Source organism: Drosophila suzukii, chromosome 3 (assembly GCF_043229965.1).
Source record: "Drosophila suzukii chromosome 3, CBGP_Dsuzu_IsoJpt1.0, whole genome shotgun sequence".
Lineage (NCBI taxonomy): Eukaryota > Metazoa > Arthropoda > Insecta > Diptera > Drosophilidae > Drosophila > Drosophila suzukii.
In genome coordinates this window covers 76,256,799-76,274,056 of record NC_092082.1, presented here as the reverse complement: position 1 = coordinate 76,274,056, position 17,258 = coordinate 76,256,799, and the positions used below count along the sequence as shown (strand labels likewise).

Genomic DNA, 17,258 nt, shown 5'->3' with positions numbered 1-17,258 from the left:
AATGCGGCAAAAGCAATTTTGTGCAATGAAATAAAAGGGCAAGTCAGCGACAGACAGAGAGGGCAATAGGAATAAAAAGAGACAGAGCGACAGAGATAGAAAGAGACAGGGACAGTTGAGGTGCACTGTCAGTTGTTAAATGTCGTGTGGTCGACTGATGTTTTTTCTCATTTTCCCCTGATGGTCCTGCAGTGTCCCCCGAATTCTTAACTGACTTCTTCTAATTGCCGACGACCCTGGGCTGCTGCATGTTGCCCGTGGCACGTTGCACATTGCAGGTTGCTGGTCGCAAGTTGCTAGTTGCTGCTGCAATTAAGCAGCAACACGTCCGCGCATCCTCACGCAGTTGCCATAAACAGGCAACACTCTGCATATAAAATGTACTACTCGTAATTGAAGTGAAACTGCTTAAACATAAAATCAACTGCAATGGCAAAACGATTTTCTCTAATTTCCTGATGTGCATACAGATTAGAGGGGAAGTGAGATAGATTCAATGGGGGAAAGGGACTTTCATGTGCGGTCTTCCGGTTCCTCCTCGCTCCTCCGCTTATGGTAAATCAATTTAAAACCAATTTTCCGCAATGAGTGAAAAGTGAAAGAAGAAAGTCCCTGCGGTTGCCGAGCAAATGAGGAAAGGAAAACGGAAAAGCTTTGTTACTCGCCCGTATTAAATATTCATTACTTTAAGCTACTTCTCTCGAGTTTCCAGGACTGCAGTCGTTGTCAAGGTGCTGGCTTCCCCACTTTCGCTCTGTTTTTGGTGAGAAAGCTGTTTTTAAAGACATCGAATTCCAATTTCCTTTGCCAGGTTACACGTTTTGCCATTTTGCCGAACGTGATGCGAATTCACACACACATAAAACATATGCAACAAGGGCCGAGGCCAAGACGGTGGGATATGTTATAAGGAGTTTTCCACGAACACATCGCGAAATACAGCCAAGGGTGCTCAATGCGGCGTGATAAACGCTTTGTTTCTGGTCTCCAGGTCCACCATCTATGGATTGAATTTGTACTGGTACAAATTAGATACGAAATTAACCTTAAAGGTATTTATTTGTAGGTACATTGTACAGTAGTTTGGAATAGTTCTTTGACACAGGAGAATTAATTCTGGTATATTAATTTCACAGTTCAATGCTTAATTGTTTTTTTAATTATTCAGAAGTAACTTTAAATTTAATTTAATTTTAAAAAATTTTATAAACCTTTCTGTTTTTTAATTTAGACTATGGCAAGCAATTTGAATATTGCGGTGTCTTACATCCCACCATAAAAGCGAGCTGAAGGTAATCCGAAAATAGACAAGAGTTCCTGAAAGAAAGCTCTTTGGGGAATCAAAAATAGCTTCAGTTGGATTGGTGTTTATTTTTGGCAAACGCAAAAATAAAATTTGAAAGAGCCTTATGCCGAATGTGATAAAGGAAGTGGACAGGATGTGAGCACCCACTCACGGAAACGGAAAACCAAACTAATTAAAATCGAGGTACCTAGCCGACAATTTCATTCTTTGCAAAATGAATCGAAAGCAAATAAGTGATTAAGATGCAGACAAACAGAGAGGCTAGAGATTGAAATGCGGAGACAGTTTGCCCTGGGCAAACACGATCGAGTCTTCCGATGCCGAACCGACACAATCCATCAGTCTTGGGTAAATGTTTGTGGGTCCGGGGTCTCATGTCGTCGATTATGCCAGGTGTATTTAATTCCAGCCTTGCAGTTTCGTCGAAGGCAAACAAAGCAATCGATGGGCTTGCTCGGTGTACACACTGCGTATGCACAATATATTAACATTTGCCAGTTCTTATCTGTGGCAAAGCTGCACGCTTCGATGAACCAAAAAACGTTAGATGGATTTACGAAATTAGCAAAACACTTGGATAAACATTTGAATCAATTCGAGTGTGCATTCTAGCGTGAAGGGCAGCCTGCACCTGCACCTCAGATAGAAGCAGGAAAGCATCTTTACACATCAGTTACAAACTTTCATTTAGTTGAGGTTTAAGGGTAAGCTAGAGGAACCTTCAGCACATGTATTAATAACTAGAATTATATTTTACAAAATATGTATAAAAAATATCTCAAAAAAAAAATAGAAAAAGTATTTGATTGCACAAAAAGGTTCCAAATATAAAAGTAGTTACCACTTTTATCAGAGAATTTGCGAACTTAATGAGGGCCACACTATTCAAAGCAGTTCTTTTGACGCGAATTCTTTAGATTTGTGATATAGATGTCGCTTTCATTGCTGGCCCTGAATGCCAACCCTTTGCTGCCAGTCAGTCAGCCAGTTGACTGGCTCATTAACCCGGCTGCGTCAACACTTGGCTTGAAGCTTGATATATCTCGCATAATTCTCGCTGCACAGGTAAGTAAGTAGTCGTACGCTTCACGGGGACTTGAGCTATTTAACTACATCCATCTCTGTTTGCACTTGCTCACTCACTCGCTCGCTTGTTTGTCTGGTCCAAGTGTGTTGTATAAATATTTATTTGTGCGTCGCATGGGGGAAAATTCGGGGAGAGTGCAGAGAGATTTTCCCCATTTTCTCCGGCAAGCTAATGCGTCGCAGTTGTGACACATTTCAGCGATATATGCGAAACTAAATGACGTCAAGAGGAAGATTTCTATCTGCCCTCTGGTGGGGGAGCACCCCTTTTTCACCCCCTCCCTTTTCCAAATAAATATAATTTGCTTGCGAGCTGCACTCGGGGGTCTGATTTGGCATTCGAGCGCCTGACTTTGTTGTTAGTCTGGCACTTGGTCTTGCTCTTGTTTGAACAGCCAACTCCCAAAGTCTCCTGCTTATTACAGCCAAGCACACGTGCTCAAGTCGAGTGTATATATATATATATGTCCTGTGCTGTATGTAAATCTCCGCACTATTGTCTGCGAAATCTCGAAAGCAACAAGATGTACGGGATGTATGCGAACTCCACTCTGGGGCACACTTAAGACAAGCTTAATTTTTCATGCTGTTGGCAATAACTAGCAAAGATTTTCACACTTTCCCCCCTCTATCAATTTTATTTAGAGCTTTGGCGATGGTGGGAATGCAAATATTCGCTGTTACGTGTCAGCTTGGCATCACAAGTTCAAAAACTGTCAAAAAAGGGTTGGTTCTAGTGTTCTGATTTAAACTTTAGCCAAAGTTTATTATAATCTCCCTACTATAAATGTAAGTTCCTTTTAAAAATGGTATTTTGGATTGTACCTACTACTTAAACCGACAAACTTAATTACTTTATTAATTACAAAAAAGCGTGGAGACTCTTTACGTATTGTTAAACATTCTCGCCGAGGCCAAATTATTTTTAGCTGCCAGCGGCTCTAATTAATTGCCAGCCCTTCCGGTATATCGTGAATCAACCCACTTATTGCCAGGCATGTCGCACACATTACTCATCCGCCACGTGCTCCGTGCCACACCCCCTCCCCCCTGGCAAACCCCCTTGCAAGCTGACGTGCAATTTCAATGGTCAATCAGAGCGTTCAAAGCAGCTTCCTCGCTCCGTTTTTTATAGCCATGACAATGGCAAGTGAAATTGCGCCAAGCCCCGAACAAAATTGCCAGCATCGATCGCAGGACGAGGATGAGGATGAGGATGAGGATGCGGATGATGAGGAAGGACGAAGGACGATGGGACGGATTGAGCAGCTCGGTGGGCGTGGCAGCGGCAAATCAATGATGCGCACGGAGTTGGCTGTCTGGCAATGGGAAAGAAATGAAGCAGCTGCTGCAATTCGGTTTTGCCGTTGCCACAATAAGTTTATGGCACACCATCTGTAACAGTATCTCCTGGATTCGCGGCGATATCTGCAAGATGCATCTGCAACTGCAGCTGCATCACCTGCAGAATGCGTGGCTCGTTTTCGCACGGTTCATGCTCCACTTGTAAGCCGAGTAAGTAGAATAATTTCCAAATTTGACAGCAGACATATGAGGAGCTGTTTCGGCCGCTCAGTTTTCCGGGCTGCCGGGCTACCCACCTGTCACGCCTCGGGCTGAAATGCCACCGGTAACTATATATACACACGGTTATACTATATGCCAAACGGAAACTCGAACGGAAACGTTCACGGGGGAAAGTGGGCGGCGAATTTCCACCGACTGACGAGGTCATGCATTCAATGACGAAAAGCCCAGGTCGTCTCTTTTTTCCACCTTCCTCCCGTGGAGATGCAAATGTATGCATGGCTGGGATAGTCAATGGCATAAAAAAGGGGATATCGTAAAACGTATAGCCGGAACGAGTTTCCGTATCCTATTAAGTGTGGAAATTACTTTCATATGCACATTTTGATTTCCTAGTTGCACTCCCCCCAAGCTGTCATAACTGATGCTGCCGTTTTCCCACGGGGAAATGCCCAGAAAGGAAAATGGAGACCGGCTTACAGGGTTGGCTGATGTGTAAAGCTTCAGATTTCACGTGGATTCTAGATGTAGCAGTGATTTCTAAATCATAAAAGAAAAATCTATGTAAACTTTTTAAAGTGGCATATATACTTTTTAATCTTTTGCACCATGCCCGGATTATCCAAGCTGTTTTGTCTATTTTTTTATCCCAAGCTAAATATTCCAAATGATTGAATGATGATGATGAATGAATGATAAGTATATTCAGCATTTGAAAATTAGTCAAAGAGACAAATCCAATATCAATTGAGTTTTTATTGCTTAAATTAAACAAGATATTGTTCTAACTTTAATTAATTTAGCTAAATATTTAAACAGCACATTTAAGCTTGTTATAAATCGTGTCATCATTCAAAACCATCTTTTGTACAATTTAATGAAGTAAAAAATATTTAATATTTCCATAAATAATTAACAAAAAGAAACACAAAATAAACTCGGCATAGCTGTTTAATTGAATATCATTGTTTCAATACAATTGTTAAATGGAAAACAATGGGCAGTCGAATTGCATAATGAGGAACATCGTGTAAACAGCCAGAGAAAAACTTGTTCGAATTGCAAACAAGCATATCTGTTATTCTTCCCTTCTCATAATTAAATTGTTATTAGTCTTACTCTCTGTCATATCCCTTATTTAATGCTAATTAATGCAATAAAGGCGGTGAAAAATAATTCGAAATTATGGAAATATTCCCTACACAAAGGCAGCAAATCGTAGATTTTTTTTGGCTGCTGTTGATTTATCGTAATCAAATCTATAAATTTACGTGTTTCAATTTAAATACAAACTTCTGTGGGGTTCATAACTTATCGCCGAACATTTCAATAAATCAGCAAAACCAATGATGTTTAAAATTAGCAACAGCCAAAAAAATGTCAAAAATAGAAGGGGTTGGCAAGCAAATAATAATAAACCTTGTTACCGTGACCATGTAGGCCAAATGAAATATGACCCAAGAGCAAAAACGAAAGCGAATCGGGAAAGCGAAAGCAAAATAACACGTATAGCAAAACAATAATAATAAAAGAGGGGGGTGGAGTAGAAAATGGCCAAAAAGAGCCATCGATGATAGGCCCACATAGGGTTTTAAGTTAAGAGTAGTGATGATATGATATACTCTATCAAAAAATGTAAATGAATATGTAGTAAAAATTTACATTTTATTTGTATCTTTTGTTTAATAAATAAGTCATCACCCTAGGACTTAATAAATAAATACATTTTTAACATGTCATCTTATTTTCCTGATGATAATCCTTAATACCCTTTCGTTAGGGTATCAACAGCTAAGAACAATCAATGTGTCCTGCCCTTTCTTCATGCGATAAACCTTTACACTTCATTAGGCATTGGAAATTTCATGCCCGAACAGCTTGGATGCTGCAGCACTGGCATCAATGGGTTAAGGGCCCAACAGGACGCAAAAAAAGGAACCGCTCTGCGTTTAATCAATGAATCAGATGATTCAGTCGATTCGGCCCCAGTGTCCATCACTCAACATGCAAAAAGCGAAGGATGGAGGAGATCTCTCGACGATTGCTAGAGGAGTCCATTTTCCAATGGATCCGTTTTGGTTCAGGTTTTCCCCCCTCCACTTTTTTGCGCTCGAGTGTTTTGCTCTTTGCAAAAGTTATTTGCGCTTTCACTTACACCCAATTTTCCAGCAGAAACAGGCTCAACTTCGGTGACATTCTGTTGACATTCAAGGTGCCTTGGTCACTACAGCGTTTACGCAATATTGCAAATTATTCGCTCAACCGGTAAAGGACCAAAGAAGTTGCAGTGCTGCAATAAAAATAAATATAAAACATATATTGCAATTCAATGGAAAATATTTATGTGTGTGCGTACCGATGTGGAAGTGTGTGTGCGTGTGTGTGTTGGTGAGGTAAAAATAATTGCACGTAAAAGTTTTTTAATTAAAAACTACGCGTGACTTGTGTCAAATGTGCGTGAAAGGTGGCAAAAAAATGAAAACATAATGGAAAACTCTGATAAAATTGCATTGCAAGTGAAAAGCTTAAAGTTTTCCGGCGAAAAACCTTAGCTGCCAACTTGAAGTCTGCAATCAAATGCAGACGACTGCCAACTGACAAATCCAAACCGAATACCTCTTATACAATGCAGTAATGAAGAGGTGGGAAGGTTACCAAAGCCGACCTGAGATATTTTCCATAAGAGTAGACGTTATTAATTTTAAACGCCCGCTGAGCTAGGCCCACGACCAGCAGGTGGCCAGAATGGAGCTCAAGATGCCCGGGAAAATTCCGGAAAATGGGTAGCGGAGCGGGGAAGCTTTGTTTTCTGGCGCTCATTCATAAATTTTGTGTCATAAGCGCGTGAAAATGGTACAAGTATTTGAATTTAATTATGAACTGTGTCACTGGGAAAGACAATGCTCCTGGGACAGCGACTCTAAAGTCGTCGTGATAAATGGCACACATAGAAAAGAAAAGAGAGAGAAAGGCAGATGAAAAGAGAAAGGGTCGGAGAAAGTGAGGCGGGAGATGGCTTGGGTGGCCAGTGTCATACGAAGCTTGCTAAAAATGCTTTTGCTGCATTTCATTTTTATCTTGCTACACAGCAGAGGTCAGTTTAATATAACTTGTTTTTCGTAAGCCCAATTTTGAATCATTTTAAAAGCAGTTAATGATATATTTCATTGTGTAAATTATTTAAATTTTATATGGTGTTAGTTAGGTACAATCATTTTTTCAGTGAGTGCTTATATCATTATATATATATATTATATATATTATCATATTATATTTTATCAGTGAATATAGTTTAAATATCGATCAGTTTTTTTTAGTATGTAGCTCCCTTTAGCTTGCGAGCTGAAATTTCAATAACTCAAATGCTTTTAGTCGCAGAACCATATTCTCTTGACAGCATCTGTAAAAGAATATACATTGCACATGCAAAGATATATGTGTTTTTTATAAGAATATTATTTACCTGCATGCTGGCCCATTACTCCTGCCTCCCAGAGCCGCCACCCCCATCTCCCATTACCCACCCACTCAAAGGGTTGCAGCTGAGTGCCGCCTGACAGCGGACTGTGCTCAAAGGAAACGCCTCACTGGATGCAACAGTGTGCCAGGCAACTCGAATGGGCTGACAAGGGTTAAGGGGGTGTGGGAGGCACGCCACGTGGGTTAAGCATCAGCCGAAGTCTGCTTTTCGCCAGTGTGCAATGTACGACTCTGAGCAGCGGGAAAAGAGAACAACTTGACTTTACACCTTATTGCAATTTACTGTAAAACTGCACACTCTGCTGGGCGCTTTTCCGCCCGATTCCGTTTACTTTGGCCACAGTTTGCCTTTGCTTTTCCTTTTTTTTCGGCTGGCTGACATACACGGTTATGCACTTTTGATTGGCGAAAGTCCGGGCTCTGAGTCAGCACTGCGTAATGCGTTAAGAGTTGGTCAAACATTTAAATTGCGAGACTTTCAGGAATCCCAGAAGGATTACGAATATCAGGGGTCGCATTATACGCATTTGACATTTTATATTGGGTTTATAAAATATATTTCTATCTGGACTGCTATTTCTTTAACATGAGTAAGTATTAAGCAACATAAATAAAATTTAAATGGCTTGAAATTTTTAAAAATAATTATTGAAAATACATTTTCTTAACTTTACGAAACCTGATTTTTCCTCATAATAGCGCGAAGCTAAAGCTATTTTAACCGCTTTTATATAATAATATATTTGGCAATAAATAATGGCACAAATCGTTATAAGCTGGTGTCCCATAACGTATCCATTAACGCAACGGCAAAGTAAGCGTCACTTTTATGAAAGGCTTTCAGGGACCCAACCGGATAGCTCTCATAATCTTAAAGCGATCCCGAATTACGTAATTCCATTACATTATCCAATCAGCAGAAGGCAACCGGCAAACATATGGGACAGTAGCACATACAGAGCCGTACACACACACGAGCGAGTGGAATACTGGCTCCTGGCACAGGTTATGCCATTAAGTTGCAATTCCTTTCGATTTGTGCTGCGTTGCCTGGCCATTTATCTCACCCCACCGAGCTGCTCCTACGGATTCTACACTGAGAAAACTGGTCTTAATAGTTAATATGTTACATTATTCCTTATTAAAAAAAAACAAGAACCATGTATGTAAGATAACTTAAATATAAATAATCTCTACACAGCTAATAATTTTCAGATAATGGTATGTAACTTTAAAATCTTATTTTAAAAATAATAAGAAATATTATATTTTAAAAAATATTACAGTAAAAATGATAATAATAATAATTTGTAAGAAATATTATATTAAAAAAAAGGTTTTTTTTAATTTACATTTTATTTTCAAAAAATGAAACAGGGGTAATTGCATCCCACCACGACTAACTTTACCCTTCGTGTCATTTAAAAAAATATTTTTTCTGCAAACAAAATATTTTAAAGTGTTTTTCTCTCTGTGCAAACTCCTTCTTCCGTGTGTGACTGTGTGCGAGTATCTGTGCCTTGTGCCATCTTCCCGGGCTGTAGCCTTTAATCTGCGTCGTGTACTTGACACAAATGCCGCATAAAAACAAAAACAACAGCAGCTAAAGTTTTATGCAAAAAGCGAGAGAAAAATAGGGAACCCAAGGCACGGGGGGGGGGGAGAGGAGAAAGGTACTAGTCGTTGCACTTTGCATAAACGTAAAACCTAAAAAGACAGCAGCATGAACTTACCCCTATGCAGCAGCCATCCGGAGTTGCTTGTGCATAAATCTTGGCGCTGAAATGTATGCAACACATTTATATACAGCTCCCCATTTGCATGTGTGTGTATGTGTTTTGGCCAACACAATGCCAGGTGAAATCAACTGCTGTTGGCGACAGCAAAAAGGTAGGAAGAAATAATAAAATACGGGGGAAATGCGCTGCCTTTATTAATTCTAAATCAGAGCGGGGCGTGGAGATTGAATGCAGCAAAAAATCTCTGATTTTCCCCTTCATACGGAGCACTCTTTGCAGCGGAAAAGAAACGGAAACATTTGAGAATGCACTTAAGTTCTCGGCGCCTGATGAAGTGCATTTGCAGGTGTTGCCGTTTGTTGCTATTAACGGCTGAATGGCGGGTGATTGGCACCTGGCGGCGGGTTCAACGAGTTCAGTAAACAGCCGCAAAAAGCGGAAGAGCTGGGCGACCACGCCTAATTCTGACCCAAATACCCCCGGCCCCACCACCTTTGGCCTCACATTTCGCATGCCGCATCACGTACGAAGCCAGTGTGGGAAAACTTGAAAAATAAATATATTCAAGGCACACAGAGCAAAAGATAACAAAGGAAAATAGACTGCGTTGCTGGCAAGTGAAAATGATATAGAAGGATTCAGACCCAGTTTTATTATACTTTGGAAGTGGAAAACTTTTTGAGTTTGATACATCTTAAATATTTATAAGTTATTTAGTTATCGTTAGCGCTAAATAATTTTTACAACCATTTCAACTTAATTTGTTAATATATTTCTAAGCTATTTTAATATATAACCGATAATGCTTCTTTTTTTTCAGTACACTCTGGGACAGCGACACCAGAAACCATGCATCGGCATTAATAGGCAGGGAAAAAATGAAAAATACTTAGACTTCTCAGCCCCAACAACCTTTGGCCCATAACAAAAAACCAAAGGTCTTCAATGCTGGCCCATGACCAACGTTGCGTATGAGTAATGTTCAGCTTTCTATTCCTCGTTGTTGTTGTTAACAGCGCTGTCATTTTGTATCTTTATCCTATTTATTGTTGACAATATCTGTTGAGCAATAACTTAATAGCTAGTTAGGGTTAGGCTTATATTTGAAAAAGCTCCAGTTCTAACACTAGAGTTGAAATTATAGTTACAGTTAGAGATAGGGGTTAGGTTAGGGTTAGGGTTATAGTTAGAGTTTTAGTTAGGGTTACGGTTGGAGTTAGGAGTTAGGAGTTAGGAGTTAGGGTTAGGAATTAGGAGTTAGGAGTTATAAGTTAGAAGTTAGGAGTTATAAGTTAAGAGATTTATGCTAGAAGTAAGTTAAAAGATACAAGTTAAAAGATACAAGTTAAAATATACAAGTTAAAAGATACAAGTTAAAAAATACAAGTTACAAGTTACAAGTTAAAAGATACAAGTTAAAAGATGCAAGTTAAAAGATACAAGTTAATATATACAAGTTAAAAGATAGCTAGATTTCTAGCCTATTCACTATTTACCGTTCACCGTCACTGATCCTATCCCTTGACTAAAAAAACCGAGGCTTAAAACGAAACTACGGCAATGTCAGATAACGGTTGACGGTAGTGTGAGCTGAATTTCAATTTTTCACTGTCTCCTCATCGTTCGCTCAAAAAATACTGTAACTCGTTAGAGTTAAGCTCGAAAAATACATTCCTTAATTAACTACTTTTACAAGAATTACAGAAAAAATGTTGAAAAAAACATGATGACCTTTTACCATCTTGTTTGTAGCTGATCTGTCTTGCTTTTAAATTGGCTGCTGGCAGCACTGGCTGTTGTGCTCTCTATCTGTCTTTTCTGGGTGTGACTGAGTGGGTGGCTGTTTCTGCACACACTGGACTGGAAAGTAGTTTTCAATTAGCTCAGTCCTGATAGCAAAACCCCATTGAGCAGCACTGAGTGCTTTGTTCTCAAAGTTACTTCCTCAGGGGTCTTCTGTGTTTTGGAATCGATTGGGTGAAGCCATTTAAATGAAATGCCAACATCTAAGGAAAGTTGCGAAAAATGACTTCTGTTGACAATGCATTTCCAATTATGTGAGTTTAAAACCAATTTTTTTTTTAAGCATGCAGAACTAAATATGGTGTCATCTAACAATAATAATAATTCCCAATCATTTTTCCGATTTTCACTTACACAATGCATAAAAGATAAAACAACCATTTCATATGATAAGAAATGTAGATAATATTCTAGCGTGATTAAGGTTATTTTTAAAATAAAGAAAAATTGTATTTACTGCATATCAAGTCAGGCGATAGAGTGTTTACCATTCGCTTCGTTTTCCATTCCAATCCCTCTAGCTTAAAGCGGCTGGCCAACTTTGGTTTCTGTTGGCCAAAACAACTGCAAAAACGGAATCATCTGCCAATCTAAACCGGTTGAGTAGGCAGTAGGTGAAGATAGAAAAAGGGGAGACTGCAAACTGCGGACTGCGGCACATTTGTTTTCATCGGCAATTGGCAAGTGAAAGCTTTTAGCGCGAATTGTGCACGGCAATCACTTCAAATGGAGAAGAAGCCAAAAGCAGCTTCCCAGGATATTTCCCTCCTTTTATCTGCCCATCTATCTCTATCGCTGGCTCCTGCTAAATTTGCTGCAGCTTTAGTAGACTGTAATAATGGGTACCTTGGTTTTTATAAAATTTTCTCATCCTAAAGATAAGCAAAAAAAATAGTAAAATATTTGTTTTCTTTTTTCCAAACATAAAAAAATGCTTTAAAAAAAAATTACTAAAACTAACAGTTTTAAATGAAAATTTAATATTAAAGAGAAAACACCCTAGTTACCATTCAGCTATTTGCGAAATATATACGAATCAAGCGAATTTTCTGATACTTTTTCCTGCATAGAAGAACATCTACAGTTCACCTAGGAAATCCTTTCCACCCAGTATCCTTTGGCCACCTGTTTCGACTGGTCGAATAATTTCCCGCAAAATGCTAAGCAGATTACTTTTAATGCCTCGAGCGTAACGACTGCGGCAGTTAAATTTTGTGTTCGCCGTTGGAAACCCCGTGTAATGCAGTAGTAAATTTTTTAATGGCCTTTATGCTCTGATTCCGCACGTTAAATCAAATTCCGGCTTACCCAATCAAGTCATTCATTTGTGCCCTGCTTTTTTTCGTTCCGGTGCAGCGGTGATTATTTGAGCATTGACTCCAATTGACTCCGGGTCACCAGGGGGGTCCTCTCTGCTGGCAGCTCCTTGATTAATAAAGCCACGGGCCCATCGTCGAATTTGTTTTATTCATAAATTTATAACCACGGCCGTAACGAATGGCAGCCGTTTGCCGAATGTTTTATTGCGTACATAAATTGCAATTAGTCCCGGCTTCCAGTTACCAGTTCCCAGTTACCAGCTCCCGTTGGGATAAATGGGAGCACACGCATGTCGCCGCCGGGGAGCCACCGCCACTCGAATGACGAACTGGCCAACATGGCTAACATCGACCCCTCGCCACCTCGCCGGGTTAACCAAACATCAATTGACTTATTAATGTTTTTCCTGCCTGGCGGGAAAACCAAGCGGGAAAACCAGGCAGAACGAAGGAAAAAAACTGCCGCCAAGACAGGGCAGCCTCAATTGGATTCATGTGGCGCCCGTTGGGACATTTCAGTGGTCGTCCTCTGCCGCAGTCACGTCTGCATTTAATGTGAAATTATGACTTTAATGGCCAGTCAAATATATACTAGAAAAAATAATAGGGATACACCCCAAATTTTGTACACATTTTTAGGGATCACATTAATTGCGGGCGAAAGGTCAGAAACATTGGGGAAGAGGAATATGACATTTAAAGTAAAAAGCAGGCTTTACTTGTACTTAATTAGCTCGGGGAAAGTCCTTAAAAAAGTTATTATACGAGTATCTTATAGACTGCCTAAATTTGAAAAATAAATGTAAATATCTAACCTTGAGCAAAAAAATAATAATACAAAATATTAAGAAAATATAATAAAGGTTTTCTTAAATGTCACTATTTTTCCTATAATATAACATATTCCCTTTAAAAGCTCAATAGCCAACTGACACTTGCAGCTCTTGAAAATACTGATAAACTAACCAAAGTCCGGCAAATGCTGAATGCCAATTTGATTGATTGACTTTGGTCTTTTGTAAATGTGTGTTTTTCGCTCATGTGTGCTTGTGGGCCCTCGCAAAAAAGCGAAACTTTTTAGCTCCACGGATCCTGGTTTTCACATCCTCTATCTGTGCGATTGCCCGCGTGTTTGGGCTGCGGCTTCCTTTCACGCTGTAGGCAAACGCAATGTAAAAACATTTAAGGTTTCAATTAAGTGAAATCCCAAACGACCAAAAAAATAAATGGGCGAAAAAAGGCAAGGGCTCCGAATGACTGAAGATGCCAGGGAATGAGGCTGAAATTTTCAAGCAATCAATTTGGCTTTCCAGGCTAAAGAAAGGGAAAACCCAACTATATATACATGCGGGCTTATACATATACATATATTTTTTTTGTAGTGAAAGCTGGTTTTGGGCCAAGTGTTTTGGGCTTTAAGCTGGACCTTCTTTGACAAACGGTTGCTGCAGAAGCTTCAAAAAAAAGTGAAGGACCAAACCTTCCATCAAATGTCAAAGTTTAGACTGTAACAGTCACTTGAGTTATATTGAGACTTATTATTTTTCACCCCGGAGTAGAAAAGTGTCAGTGCCAATCATTAATTATGATCCACCGGCAGTCGGCCATTTTATTTGTTTTCCCAAAATGTTTGTTACCGGATGGCTGGGCTGCATTTTATGCGGCAGCCTGCATTTCAATTTCACTTGCAGTTTTTCATGAACTGCCCAAAAGTGAATCCACTGGCAAAAAATGACTTTTGGCCATTGGCCAAGACCAGAGTTGCTCTTGTGGGTGTTCCCACTTCCAAGGATGACTCGGTGTTTTTTGCCCTCTGTTTGCCTGGCTTAGGAAATCAACAACTTACACTTTCTTTGGGCGGAGCAGCCTCCGAGCCAGTTGTTTTGACACTTTTGGGCCAAGTCAAAAGTTTCTCCTGGCCGAAAGCGACCTTTTTTCAGGTGCGAGGTATTCCCAAAACGGAAATCTTTTTGTATTACTCCTCATTAGAAAAAGGTGATAAACATATTCACGAGGAATAAATATATTATCTTGCAGAAAACATAAATATTTATATTTATTTTACTATTATTTATATATGAATTTTGGGTTGCAATTAAAGATCTGCAAAACTTTTGCCACCCATCTGCCTTTCTAGAATTTTCCAAGGCCCTGTTTGCAGGACAAACTCTTCGTTTTTTGGCGTTTTATCTGGCCGTCGATTCCTTGGCTTAACCCAGTTGTCAGGCAGTTTCGCAAGTTCCCATTTCGCCTGCAATTTTATAATCAGCATTCTCGAAATAAGGAAAACTTTGCTATGTAAATTAAATGCCGAAGCCCGCAACTTTTTGCTGACATTTCTCGCCGCCCGTTCTTCTTGTATGGCAAGCCAGGAAAAAAGCGGCAAAACAAAAAATGTTCGTTCCTTTATACGTAATATACCTACACTTTTTTATTGTCGCCGGGCCAAAGGCAGCGGCAAATAAATGTGGTTTAAACATGACAAGTAGCCGTGGGCTGCCAGCTCGTTATCACCAAATATTTTTGCACACGAAATGAGTGAATAAATAAGTCGGGCAGAAAAAAAAGGGGGATAACACGGCAAATAGGTCCTCCCAAAGTCGGAGGTTGATCAGAGGCTATATGGCAATATGGCCGCTGCCAAGGCGACTTGGGTCACCGTTTATGGTCGTCACTTTTTTGGCCGCTTGTTTGACAAATAAAACGTGAAATGTCAGCCGGTCCGAAAGCCAAACAAAAAGAGTAACCAATAAAAGCTTAATTAACTGTTTATGGCCATGGCATGTTAACAGGGCCCGCAACGAAAAGACGTGCCGAAATTTCGTCCTTAGCCATTAATCTGAAGTGGACCGGGTCCCCGACCGTAAAAAATGTTGACCCCTCGAGTGTGGAGTACGAAGGCCATTCAATCTGTTTAATGAACAAACAACCTTGGCAACTATTACGCATACGCAGGGGGTACACAAAGTTATAGGACATTTACATATAAAAAGGTTGAGGTTTCCCCCAATTAAAAAACAACTAATTTAAATAAGCATTAAATTAACCAAACATATAAAGCAATCACATTTTGCCAACCTAGTTGTCTTAACTGTCATAGGAGTATATACAAATCAGTTCAGAAAACGTAAGAAAAGTGTAGGCTACCTAACAAATACAAGCACATCACCTTTTTAGTTTTGTAAATCTTTTGGTAAATTATTTTTGTACTTTCTAACTTTATGAAATAACTTGTATAACTGCAACTGCGGACTATGTCAGAGGCAGTCGACGTCAGGGACCAGTTCGAAATCCCAGCAGCAAGGTCGAACGAAAGTCAGACTTCGCTCCAAAACGATCCCAAAATAGAGCTGGAAAAGTGGATGAAGGTTGTGGTTTGGGATGAGATAATCAACGCGCTCAATATTCAAGAGGTAACTGAAGAAAGCTTCGAGGCTACAGAGGCGGCGGAGAAGAATTTGGAAGTGCCAGAGGAGGCGAATTATAGAGAGGGTTTTGAAACACCGGAAGAGCTCGAAGAGTCCAATGAGTTTGCGATTAAGGATATCAGTCTTGTAGAGGAAGACGAGGGGGAGCTGGTTTCCGGGTCGTCCTTTACTTCCTGTTGCTCCTACAAGTACATCCGACAATCGATCCTCAACAGGGGGCTGCGCAACGCATCCACCTTGAGTTTGGATAGTGGTGTTGATATCGATTCCTTAACAGATCCCAGTCACAACCGGGAACTATATCAAGCACACGATTCCCCCTCTGGCAAATACATCGAGGAGAATTGCTCATCCATTAAGATAGTAATGGAGAAAAGAAAGATAGACGTTACGCCCGAAGGTAGTGAATGCGACATCGAACTGAGTTTGGATGAAGTTTACCAACGTTTCTCGGCTTGGTTCAATCGCAACGAAATAGACACCGCTTTTTCCTGTTTTATGCAAGTGGATGAAGACCGGGATGGGTATATCTGCTTGGGAGAGCTCAAGAGATTCCTGGAGAAACTGGAAATGCCACAAACCCATTTGGCAGCCAAAAATGTAATGAACCATGTGGTGGGAAATCAGGAGAGTCGGCTGAACTTCTGTCAAGGGTTGCTCGTTTACGGAACTCTGATGAACCGCCTGGAATTGCGAAAGTGGAATCTTCAGGATCGGGAAAAGCAGCGATTAGCCAGAAAAGAAGCGGTAGACGTGTCTGAAGTGGGCGTTAGTGGGGCCAAGCTATTTTTCGAGGCCAAGATAGCCATGCAAACGGAACCACTAGCTCTTAGTTCGGATCAACCTGTTACCAAAGTTGCTGCTAACCATTCGCCAACCTGTCTGAAAACAGCCTCCAAAAGGGAGCAGTTCAAGTCCGCCGCTGCTGTTTTCAAAAAACTCGAGAGCGATCAGTGATGTGTTTCAATCCAAACCCCTCAATCCTGACTCGAGAGTGTTGTGCCCAAAATTTCAAGTTGAAATTCTAGAAAATTTTCCGTTTTATCGCCACACTGACCTTGTATCAACTCTATAACTTCCCGTAAATCATTTGCCAATAAAAAACAATCCAGAAACGCAAACTCTGCTTAAGTGACCAATCAAAGGTAATTGCCGGGCTGCAGGAATACCATACCTCCACTTCAGATACTCCTACTCCTTGCGGGGGAGTCCACTTTTCAGTTTTATTTTCCTTTTGTTATGTCCTCGGCTATAGGGATGGTCATTCAGCTTTTTAATGGATAAACTGTAGTCTTTATAAGGTGGGGTTAAATTAGGGATAAAAAAATATGAAGCTTCGTGCCTTTTTCTTATGATTATGGGAATTATTTTACTTAACCCTCAAAGAACTAACGTTATAAAAGGATCTTTTGGAGATCTTGTTCATTATACGATCTACAAAATTGTTCTTAAGTTCTTGGTATATTGATCCCTGTCTTTAATCCTAAAAGAATGGAAATAAATTGTCAGCTTAGGGGAAGCAAATTGTTTTTATCAGTCTAGTTTCCGTGCTTCGAACTCTTCATTTCCT

General features: G+C 40.0%; 1 protein-coding gene across 1 annotated transcript; it reads left to right on the top strand.

Annotated features, from left to right (window-relative positions):
* Positions 1-15,370: 15,370 nt before the first annotated feature.
* On the top strand, positions 15,371-16,807 carry LOC108014159 (EF-hand domain-containing protein D2 homolog). The gene has a single exon (XM_036818099.3). The coding sequence runs from the start codon at positions 15,515-15,517 to the stop codon at positions 16,643-16,645; it is 1,131 nt and encodes a 376-aa protein (XP_036673994.3). The 5' UTR covers positions 15,371-15,514; the 3' UTR covers positions 16,646-16,807.
* Positions 16,808-17,258: the final 451 nt, after the last annotated feature.